General features: G+C 40.0%; 1 protein-coding gene across 2 annotated transcripts in view; it reads right to left on the bottom strand.

Annotated features, from left to right (window-relative positions):
• Positions 1-12,407, bottom strand: part of gphna (gephyrin a) — a 44,303-nt gene that overhangs the window by 15,375 nt on the left and 16,521 nt on the right. Inside the window, exons 7-11 of one of the 2 annotated variants that reach the window (XM_049596253.1) lie at positions 11,309-11,602; positions 9,243-9,344; positions 4,375-4,512; positions 982-1,024; positions 658-795 (exon numbers count right to left, since the gene is read on the bottom strand). In XM_049596253.1, coding sequence (XP_049452210.1) covers positions 658-795; positions 982-1,024; positions 4,375-4,512; positions 9,243-9,344; positions 11,309-11,602 — 715 coding nt within the window. The remainder of the gene's footprint in view (positions 1-657; positions 796-981; positions 1,025-4,374; positions 4,513-9,242; positions 9,345-11,308; positions 11,603-12,407) is intronic. The other variant, XM_049596252.1, reaches the window with a different exon arrangement.

The following is a 12,407-nucleotide window of genomic DNA, read 5'->3' as shown; positions in this document are numbered from 1 at the left end:
AGTGTACCGCAGTTCATTTACACAAACTATTCACATTGTTGTGATACAGAGCTGGTTGAAAATCAGCGAAGTATCCTTTAAAGTAAAGGATCTGAATACTGAGTCATCACTGCTGCTGAAATGGCATTTACAGCGTCACAAATGTTTGGTCATTGCTGCATTTCTGATTTTCCTGTAACACCAGTACAGACATTCACAAATTAACTTGCAATTTGTTTAAGCTTGTTTAACAGTACATTGATTTCACTACTGCAGAAGTTCTCCTTCTTGCAGCCTTTTTTGGTATCATCTCTCCATCCTTGGGCACGTGCCAGAGTCTTTGCACACGGCACAACACCAGCCCTTATGTAGTGTTTAGGGGGGTGTTACATATGCTAATAGGTTACATGTGAACAAGTGGGATTCGTCACTCAGCACACCTGGGTAAGAGGAGATTTGGACAGTTAGGAACATTTGGTACATCTGGAGTTGATTTCTCCTAATTATTTTCCCCTCTTAACAGAAAAGAAAGAGGAAAAGGAAGAAAAGAGAAAATTAAAGAGACATTTAAAAAAATGCTGCTGCATGAGGCCCAATGATAATACGCCTATATGCCTGTGCACAGACAAATACCTACAGTACACACACACACACACACACACAGTTCTGGAGACTCACCTCTGTAGTTAATGACTTCAATTCCCAGAATAGGTGTCATCTCTAGAACAGTGATGAAGGCTTTGTCCATTGACGTCAATGGGAAAGGAGACATGCGATGACGACGTGCCACTTTACTGATGTCCACCGCACTGTGGCCTGCACACGTGCACACACGCACGCACACACACACACAATTAAAGAGAATGGGTGTGAGTAAGTAGTGAACATGATACAATAAAATTTGCCACGGTGAAGCAAGTTTGTGTTGCAAGGCTGGCATGTTAATGACACACACAGACACACAGACACACAGACACACACACACACACTCTCTGAACTTACTGGCTCTCAGAATGTTCTCATTACTGCCACATCGTGACTGAACCTGCAGAGAGACAGACAGATATTCTATATTTGGTCATTGTTTGATGCATATATATGGAAGGGATGATTTAAATACCTCTCCTTCATAGCGGGGCAGTCTGGCAAAGGTTTTTATGTTGATTTATCTATTAATAATGTCTAATACACAGGACATGGAAACATACATAACAGGAATTCTTGCTGTGACGTTCAAAACCAGCACACCAGCAGCTGTGTGTCTAATTCCGTGATTGCACAGAACAACACAGGATTATTAAAAATTAAAACAGGAATCAGTATGGAGTCTGATGAATATATCAGTCCAATTCTGTTCCTTAATCACATACCAGATATCAGCTGGTGTGCTGGAAGTTCTCCTCCTAACACAGCTTTATCAAAACAGTTTGTAAAACCTGTGATGACATTTTACTTTCTCCATATACCATATTTGTATTCATTGTTATTTTTAATACTATGCACTGACAGATGTAGCATCTTTTTCTCAAGTTGTCTCTGTCTTGATTTTAATGTGAAAACTGTGCTTGACACTGAATACAAATTGAATTCCATAAATTCTTTAATAAATTCAGTATTCAAATACAAGCCATGTCCGGTGCAAAAAAAATAAAGGTCAACAATAAAGGTCAATTAAAAAAAACATTGAGGAGTTTTGGAAATTCCTATAATCTTATGACTAACATGGTAAATTCAACATCAAGAAAATTTCAAAAGCACTAAAGCCAACAAAGTGTGTCCTGCTCACCACTGTGCTGCTCTCACTATTTTAATAGAAGTACTATTTTCATTCACTCATTATTCCAATCTCCTGCTTTTTTGATCAATGCTACAGAGAAACTTCAGTGTTTTTTATCCTGGACCCTATTTTCCCATGATTTTGTGTCTAAGTGACTAATGCTAACGACTATTTTTGAAATTGGTCGAGCACCATTAATGTTCATCTGCTAAAAGTTTTTTTTTGCCAGTGACAGGCTCAGAATGTTATTAAAATGGCTGACAAAATTATGGAAAGGATCCCTACCCTACAAGAAAAAAAAATGTTTTCTTTACCTTTCACTTGATCCAGTCTATTGGTTATTGCTGTGTTTAGCCAAGTCTCATTCTGAGAGAAGTGTCATTCTGAAATCTCATGGACTTTCCCCACATTGTTAAAAGCAGCTCCATATTAAGCCGTGACATCAAAAATCTTTTAGAAAGCACTAAGTTTTCCACTGTTGTATTCCTGCAAAAAGTCACCTTTCACCACATTTTTGAACAAGACTTCAGCAAGACTTGTTCACATACACACACTAACAATCAGATCAGATCAAGCAAAATGTGAAGAAAAATGTTTAATTTCTCTGTAGGGATCCTTTCCATAATGTTGTCTGACACAATCTGAGCCTGTCAGTGGCAAAAACAAGCACTTTTAGAGGACGTACATTGATGATGCACTTCCAGCTGCAGTGCTCTCTCCCAGTTTCAAAAATTGTTGTCTCCATTAGTCACTTAGATACAAAAACATGGGAAAATAGCATCCAATATATATATATAAAAAAAAACAACACACAATTTTTTTCTTTAATATTGATCAAAAAGAAAGAGATTAAACATTGATCTTTACCTTTTGCCTGATCCGGTCTGGTTGATAGTGTGTTTGACTGAGTGCCACTGAAGGAGAAATCTCGTTCTGAAATCTAGTGAGAGGTGACTTGTTGCAGGAAGACAGTGGGAAGCTTAATGCAATCTTTAAGTTTTTTTGATGACATGTTGAATATTTAGCTGATTTCAATAATGTGGGAAAAGGCGTCAAGATTTCAGAACAAGACTTCTCCGAGAGCGAGACTTAGTTCAACACAATAACAACCAACAGACCGGATCAAGCTGAAGGTAAAGAAAAAGGCTGTTATCTCTGTGGGGGTCCTTTCCATAATGTTGTCAGACATTTTAATAACAATGTGAGCCTGTCAGTGGCAAAAACGAGCACTTTAAGTGGACGTACATTGATGGTGTGCTATTGCTGCGAAGATTACACCGCAGCCTGTTTCACCACTGTGGCTGCAGTATTTTTCTTAATACTGGACCAGTTTCAAAAGTCGTTGCTCCCATTAGTCACTTAGACACAAAACATGGGAAAATAGGGTCCACCTTGAAAAATACCAAAGTTACCCTTGAAGTTATTGTCAATGAAAGTCAACACGTCCTGCACATTTCAAATTGAAAGAAAAGCAGACATAGTCCATACACTGAATCATCAAGCCCCCTACAATTTAATGACATAATTCAACATTTCGGCAGATTTGCCTGATCAGGACATTGTTGGTCAAAATGTCAAATCATTACATCCTCATTATCACTATTATTTACTTATTTCTAGGACAGGAGACTAATTCAGAGCAGCAGGGTGGTGAGTGAGACATGACTCTGTTGTTGTATTGATGGAATTAGTGCTGTGGAAAGTTTTGAGTTTACATTCATAGAAAATTAAAATGCAAGCGTTTAAAAAAAAAACAGAGGTTTGTTGCTAAAATATGACAGCATTTAAATAGGAATAAAGGCCTAAAAAATGGTTATATAAATTAAGGCCTGGATCTCTTTGCTTTTGAGGTAAATAAAGGCCACTATTTACACATGACCTTTGAGACAATTCCAACAAAATTTGAGTTTTTTCCATTTCCATTGCCAATCCTGCAATATCAATTGGGACAAATTTTACGTGAATGTACCACAACTGAAGATATTTATATTTCAGTTTCTGCCAAACCTCACAGTCTCATTCACTCCCATTCAATTCCAAACAGCACACAAGTCCCGAGACTTCTAACCTAAGGGTAGTCCATCACTGTGAGCGAGAGGCCGACAGTCACGTCCGACTAACTTTTACATTCGGTCTCATTAATACACCCATTTGTAGGTCAAACTGAGACAGGATTGGGAGTCACATTTAGTATGCCAATCCATACTGTTGTTAGTGATCTCAATGGTTACATTGGGACCGAATTGGCAACCTCTTCTTCTCTGGGAGTTTGTTATAATTAGTGATATCACCATCAGAAATAAACCTACAGTGACCAAAACAGTTGGGGAATCCAGGAAATAAGCAAAAAAACTCTAATCATGCAGGAACTGTCCTTTGTTGTCTTTTTTTTCTATCGGGAAACGCTGAGACAGCTTTCCACTATCAGCAGTAATGATGCATTTATTCTCTGCATGCGTTATGAATCTTGCAAAGCATATATAAGGAGCTTTTAATTTCATGCAAAGTGCCACGTTTTCATATCTGTTTTTATGGTTGAAAGATTTTAATTTTCAGATCCTTATTTCTTAGTGCTCGTGTGTGTTTGTGTGTATGCATGTATGAAAGTTGGTGTGTACCTTGGGTGTCGGGCATGAGGCGGTGGAAAGGCGGGAGGTCGCCTGTGTTGCCCGTGGTGACTCGGAAGGGGTGGAGCTTAAAGAGGCTGAATCTCGAGGAAGCACCTGAACGCCTCGAGAAATGATAGAGTCCGGGATCTACACACACACACACACACACACGCACACAAACACACACACACACACACATACACACACACTTAATGCTAGTCAAGGAATTTTCTTCAGTTGTTTTTCTGTCAACTAAAGCTGTGTCTACATGACACATGGATTTATGATGTGAAAATTACTAAAGCTCTAATCTGGTGAAGCAACAAACTCGTATTACTGCACATAACTGAAACAAATAGGGGAGTGCCCTATTTTTCCTTTTCATTCATGTTAGATTTTTTTCCTTGTGTTGCATTCGACTTGGTGAACTTTCACCACAAGTTACGAGAACATACACAGCAAAATCATCCATGTGTCCTGACAAGATCACTGCTGCTCGATACTTAGCTACACTTCAGCATTTTGAAGAAGAAACACAGTAACTGTGATGGCAATATCAAGTGTGGCATATCAAGATGCTGATTAAACAGCATGATTACTACAGAGGTGTGGCTTGGGATGGTCACATTAAAAGGACACTCTTTAATGTGCAGCGTGATCACACAACACAATGCCACAGATGTAAAGTTTTGAGGGAACGTGCCATTGGTATGTTGACTGTAGGAATGCCCACCAGAGCTGCTGCCCGTGACCTAAATGTTTATTTAACTAACATAAGACATCCCAGATGTCATTCCTGTTAATTTGGCAGTACATCCAACCAGCCTAAGAAAACTGTGGAAGTTGGTTACATTCCTGCAGTCAGCATGCCCATTGGCAAAACTTTGGACATCTGTGTCACTGTGTTGTGTGATCACACTGCACATTTTAGAGTGTCCTTTTACTGTGACCATCCCAAGGCATATCTGTGTAGTAATGATGCTGTTTAATCAGCATCAACATCTTTATATGCCACACCTGTCAGGTGGATGGAATATCTTGGAAAAGGAGTAGTGCTCACTAACACGGATTTTAACAAACTGGTGACCAAAATTTGAGAGAAATATAATAATCTTACATCTTTAACATAAACCTGTGGAAAAATGGAGGCAAAAACAAAAGTGTTGCGTTTAGGGATGGGTCACGATTTTCGTATAGTAGTTGTTTTATTTTGAAAAATCGATTTTTTAATGCGACTATTACTATTCTCCGTCTTATTTCTCCCCCTTTATTTGACATGCAATTCAGCTCCTAACCGCACGAGGGCAGTATAGGATTGCTACAGCGGTGTGAGATGGGCTACCAGCTAGTTTGATGCTCTTCTACAAACAGGAGAAACATGCAAAGACTACTACAGTCATCAAAAAGTTCCATGTGGAACAACTTCGACAAAATAAACGAAAATGAGGTGCAGTGCAAACTCTGTGGGGCAAAGCTTGCTTATCACAAGTCTACAACAAATATGCACAGTCATTTGAGAGCGAGGCGCGCAGGAGGCGGCGAAGGACCGTACCGGCCGGGCTCCACCGCGACACGTCTGCAGCGCGAGTCCCGTAGCAGCTCGCCCCCTTGTTAATCAATTACAGCAGCTCCACCGGCAACGGGAGCAGCGCTACAACCCCCGTCTGCAGCGCGACAGCTCTCTATTTTGCGGCTCTTCTATTTTTGTCGCGCTACGCTCCTCTAAGCGACCCTCCAGCAGATTAAAAACTACATGAAATAGTGTGCTAAACGAGCACAATGTGTTTTTAAATGAATAAACCATTATCAGAGGGGATATGTGATGACTTTTTGCTGCCCATCCCTAGTTGCGTTAAAATTTTTGTTCAGTGTATTAGGAGCTGTGGAGGCACAGAGGCACATCCCCACTATTGACATTCCTTTGCTCAAGGTCAGCAACCAGGGAACTGGGGACTTCATGTGATTTAAGGAATTCAGCCCCACGAAAATGTGTGGCACATTCACATGGGATAAACAAAGGTCTGTGTTTTACATCAATTTACCAAGCAAATTGCTGACCAAAAGATTATCTCCAGATACCTCTTTCTTTTAGTGGGTCTTCAGTGGCATCCAAAATACAATCAAGGCTCTCATTAATAGTTTATACTGTAACTTTACGAAATTTAAACCTCAGTGTCTGGAAAGAAGTAGTAGGCCATTTAACCTGGAATAAGAGATACACTGAATTCATTGTAACAATTTATGGTGGATTAAGAACAAACAGAAACCTCTGCAGTAATTATAATCATGTGAGGACACCAGGGAATAAGACGTCCCAGGTGAACAGGGCTTAAATGTTCACTGTGGTATCTACAGCTATCTGCAGCAAGTTTCAGGTCTCTGCAGACTGATTCTGCACTAGAATTAAGTGAAACCAATGGATGCCTGGAAGGTAAAAAAAAAATATTCCAAAAATATATGCAACGCTTTGGCAAATTGTCAACACTAATACAATGCTGACCTGTGTGGTAATGAAGTGGAAAAAACACTTCTGAGAAGGAAAGATTAACAATTAATAAGAATTTCAACTGATTTACACAGGTTTATTTGTTAAGGAACTAAATCTAGTTTGGACAGTGGTCACACAAGAGAAATTGGAAATCAATCTGATTATGTATGTATTATGTATATATGCGGCATATTTAAGTCAAATAAAAGATGTATGAGGGATATATGGATGCTTTTACTGTCTATGTTCTCGTCACTGCATTGCCAAGTTGATCATAAAAATAGACACAATATTTGTCCAATTATTCTAAAGATACATTAAAGCTTTTTCCCAGGTTGTTTAGCAGTAAAGTAAATAGCCATCACACCTACAAACTGCTGCTTTTAACCACCAACATCACCCTAAATTTACCACAGTTAAAGGTGGAGTCAGTGATTCTGAAGATTGTGCTGATATTTGAACTCAACACCCAAACAAATACACCCCTGCTGTCAGTGCTCCCTCCAAGACTCCAGTGATATCCCAAATGTTGTTTATGTTTCATTAATATCATGCAGTACGTTTACATATACGTGAATAACACCTTTATGAGGCTTATCCCCGTTATGTTCGCATTAGGGATACAGGGTTTACATGAGCAGAGAAGTCCAGTTATTCTTATTCCCTGTATATGAAATAGCTACACCTGTGCAGAAAGTCAGCAGCCCTCAATAACCGGGATAAGGTGTATACATGCCACAGTATGCCCATTTCTTTTGGAGTACTCCACCTCGCATATTTGGGTTTCTCATAAACAAGATAAGGTCTTATCTCGGGTCCTGTAAACAGGACATGGTGTTTACATGCTCAAACACACAAGTAGGGTACTCCAATAACCCATAAAATGGGTTATTCATGTCCATGTAAACGCACTTATGGTGTAGCTCTTGTGGGTGAGGATGTGGAGGAGGGAGAGTACAAACAGTGCACACACAGAACAGACAGCTAGCTCACAAAACAGTGAGGAGATATTCACTGAATTTGACAAAATGAAGCACTGACTGCACCTTTAAGGGACGCGTTTCACACACACAGTTAAACTAATCTAGGCTAATCCAACATGGTATCAGTCAGCTAATATGATCATACGTATTCCTATCTAGCTACCTGGGTTTTACAACAGCAGTTGGGAGACTCAGTGTCATTTCTTGAATGATTGTGCATTCTTTGATATAAAGGCAGAGAGTCAAAACCATGATGAGCACTAATATGATTGGTTGTGAGCTAATCATGTGATTGCGCTCATGACAGACTGCCATGGCACTATAGCTAGCTGCTTAACTGCAGTTAATTCAAAACTTTGGAATCCTCTGTATCTTATATTTAAATTTTCTCTTTATGATGCAAGTACATTTTATACTCTTTTGTAAATAATGACAAATCTGACTCATATCGCCCTTATTAAATTGCGTATTTACAGACTTAAGTTTGATAACCAATAGTATCCCCAAAAAATGCACTGGTTCTTTTTATAAGCTGCAGTAACTTTTTGGGGGCAGCAGAAACATGCTGTTAATATAACACTGACATATTATCACCTTAAAAAGCTGTGACAACATGACAAATGACAAATAAGTTAGCAATCGGTTGTCTATTTACACATCCAGCATTTTGAAGCACAGACTGTATAACAAAAAGGGACAGCTCTCATTACAGCTCTCCAAAAGTGAAGCCAAAACAACTCCATTGCCCCCTAGTGGCTGGCTGCAGTACAGGTCATAAACCCCGCCCCCTCCATGTTAAAGGATGGAACATGCCTATCTGAGAGATCGAAGTACACGTCAAAGTAATTTTTTCTGAAAGTTAGTTTCATGCTGATGTATGTTTCAGTGTTTATTTTTCTTAAACGTTTGGTTTCAATTAGCTATTTAATGCTTAAACAAGGGGGTTTGACTTGATGATGGACAGCTGTGTGGGCCAATCGATGCCGTGATCAGTGGCACTGCTTGCAATTGGTTGGATGGCAGATGCCAGCAGCTGTATAGGAGATATTTTGGCATCATTTTTGTACAGTGGAAGGTCATTAATTTGAAGTTATGTTTGTGTACACCTACAGAATCTAATCAATTTTCACTCTTCTTGTCACCGGTTTTCAATCTCATTCAACTCCTGAGAGAACTATCTGGCTGGACGCTAGCTTTTGTTTGTCTGCTGTTTGGTAGTGGGCAGATAGTGTACAATGGGTTTATCAGAGCTTTTTCGCTGACACTCTGAATTTTAAGCATTTTAGGAAAAGGCAGATTATTCATGTTATCCATTTATGAATAACAGGGCCCTGCAGTGTGTGACTGACAGACGTGATGAACTGACCAATGACAGGAGAGGAGGGGTGTGTGTGAGAATGTCTCACCTGCTGGTCATGGGTACAGGAGCAGGTGAAATGAGTGGGCGGGTCGGGTGTGTTGCCAGGCAGGTAGGGACCCCCCTTAGCCATGACCACAGCATGGCTTGTCTGATGGACACACACACACATGCATGCGGACACACAACCCCACAGACAGACAGACAGACAGACAGACAGACAGAGAGACACATGTCCCCATGGAAGACAGGTGAATGAGATGAAATGGATGCTTCAACCTGGTTAATGAATGAAGTCACAAAAAGTTGACATTTTCATGTAGCTGCTAAATGGACCACTTATAAATATTAACCAATAATCTGGATCCTAATGATTGCTACCTGTTTTCTCCTACATGGCTTTAAAATCCAATCACGTATTTGGGATTGGCTTGTGACAGGAGGCCATCTGTATTATTATCTGGATAATGACATCCGTACATAGGCCCATTTACACCTGCAGCCTACTGCACCAGCTGAGAGACAGCTTAATCATAAGTTTTAGTGCACAAACACCACCATATTCAAAACACTGCAGCAGTGAGTACATTTTTTTTTATCCAGTGCAACTATTGCTGAATGTTGAAAAACTAGTATTACCACCTCAAGCTGCACTTACACTTTACATCAATGTCTGTAAAAACACGGATGCACAACAGGCAACTTCCCCCCAGCAGAACAGAGGATCTATACAATCAGCACAGTTTCAAGATGAGTGTCACCAATTCAGTATCTGACCAAATGTCTCCCCTCCTGTTCCAGAGGCAGCATGTTGAATAAGTGCCAGAAAACTGATTTTACAGGATATTATGATGTCACAGTGAAGATGACCTTTGACCTTTTGGATATAAAATTTCATCACTTCATTATTTTATCATATTAGAGATCTGTGTGACATTTTTTTCATAATTGCATTTGTATTCTTGAGTTATGGCCAAAAACATGTTGTGTGAGGTCACAGCAACCTTGACCTTTGACCATACAAAATTGTTATAAGTTCATTCTTGAGTCCAAGTAAATGTTTATGCCAAATTTGAGGAAATTCCCTCACGGCTTTCTTGAGATATAGCCTTCACAAGAATGAGATGGATGCAAGGTCATGGTGACCTTGACCTTTGACCACCAAAATCTAATCATTTCATCGTTAAGTCCAGATTTACTGCTGCACCGCAAGTCCACTCTGACTCAAAACTTAACACGGGTTAAGACTTGACGTGAGATTTGAGCATAGCTTCTGTATGTAGATGATTTTTTTCTACATATTTTTAATACTGTATTGTTTACATCCATGTTTACTAGCTTACAGTCTTCTGTTTTTGCTGGCTTGTTACCTCCACATGTACGCAAGTAGAAAAGTGTGACACGATTGGCAGAAGTGTGTACTGTGTCACCTGTGTGCATCCTCGTGCACAGCCTCATAGCTCTACTAGGGGTCAAAATATCCACAGGGGACTTGTTCTTTAATCATTTTTCCTTTGCCTAGGATAAGAATGTGGTTACACTGTAAGGATTGCAACTGCAATAATAATGGGAGCCAGACCACTTCCAAAAGTGGTAATCCGATCACAATGAGTTTTGTGTCATCCAGATAAGGTACTCAGATACAGATTTTTTAGCAGCTCTGACTGGGATCTCAATGTCTCATGTTTGGGCTTAAAAGTAACATGTTATTATACAAATGGAATTAGTTCCCCATCAAATTTCCCAAGAAATTTTATAAAAAATTTCAAGCAATATTTTATTCATCAGCAAATTTCCTTAGCTGGCCTAGACTAGGCTTTTTTTCTGAAAAGTAACAAAAAAAAAAAAAAAATAGGAAAGTTCGTGAACATTTTCTGGAATGTCCTGTTGCCTATCCTATCATTGTTTTTTTGTTTGTGTTTTTAACAACTAATAAGTGAATTTTTTGGTAGTCTTGCAGCAGCCTATAGCATTTGAGCAGCAGTTGTCTGTGGTACAGTACCCTCCTACTGCAATGACCCAATTTCCCCACAGGGATCATTAAAGTTTCATTTATCAGGTTTCCAGCAGCAGTGGCAGCAGCACTGGTCGTGGTGTGTCCTGTCGAATGGTTACCTTGGCAGCGATAGCAGCTGCGGTGATGTGGGAGGAGCCGTGCTGGTGATGGTGGTGGTTGTGCACATGCCGACCTCTCCTCCTGTCCTCCTCCTCGTCCTCCTCTTCCTCGCACTGGGTGCCACGCTCCATGGTGTGCGTGTTGGTGTGCGTGTTGATGTGCGTGTTGGCCAACAGAGGAGAAGGGGAGGGCAGCTGCTCCAGGGCAGTGTGTGTGGATTTAACCCTGACTGTGGCTTCACGCAGCAGGTCGATGGCGTGGGGCAGAGCGGGCAGGATGAACTGAAAACACTCCTGGAGAAAACAATACAATGCAGCAGTTTAACTCTTGAGTACTTTGAAACAGAAACAAAAGAGTTGGCATCAACAGTATGTTTGGAACTGGCCATCTGTGAATGCTGTTGTCCCACTAGTCAGGAACAAATGTCATGTTCTTTACCCTGTATGTGCAGCGTCCATAAAAGTTTTGAAACACTGTGGTGAGATGTAACTTCAGAGCCATTTAATCATTACATCATGTCAATGTTTAACTTGTATTACCCAAGACACTGGGTGTGATGTAAGAAAAGGAAGAATGAACAGTTAGAAAATGATTTAAGGACAAAACTTTTGTTTTTGCTGCCACTTTTCACAGGTTAAAGTTGAAGATCTCAGACATTTTTCATGCACTCAAAAGATATATTTATCTTAAATTTTGGTTGCAAATTTGTTAAAATAAGTGGTGATGAGCACTTCTTCTTCCGAAGATAATCCATCCACCTGACATGTCATATCAAGATGCCGATTAAACAGCATGATTTCTACACAGTGGGGCCTTGGGATGGTCACATCTAAAGGACAGTCTAAATGCTGATTGCAGGAATGTCCACCAGAGCTGTTGGACTGATGTATGTTCATTTCACTATCATAAGATGTCTTGATGTTACCTCCCTTAATTTGGCAGTACATCCAACCAGCCTCACAACCACACAAGTCTGTTATGATGACAAACTGCTGTCAGGTCACAACCCCAGTGAGGACAGTTAGCATGCAGATGGTGTCTGTTGGTTTCTGCAGTAATTTTTTGGCTGTGCAAACCAAATATTGCATCAGCTGTTTG

This window comes from Epinephelus fuscoguttatus, linkage group LG14 (genome assembly GCF_011397635.1).
Source record: "Epinephelus fuscoguttatus linkage group LG14, E.fuscoguttatus.final_Chr_v1".
Classification (NCBI taxonomy): domain Eukaryota; kingdom Metazoa; phylum Chordata; class Actinopteri; order Perciformes; family Serranidae; genus Epinephelus; species Epinephelus fuscoguttatus.
Note: the sequence above shows the minus strand (reverse complement) of the source record. Positions and strands in the feature narration are given on the sequence as shown.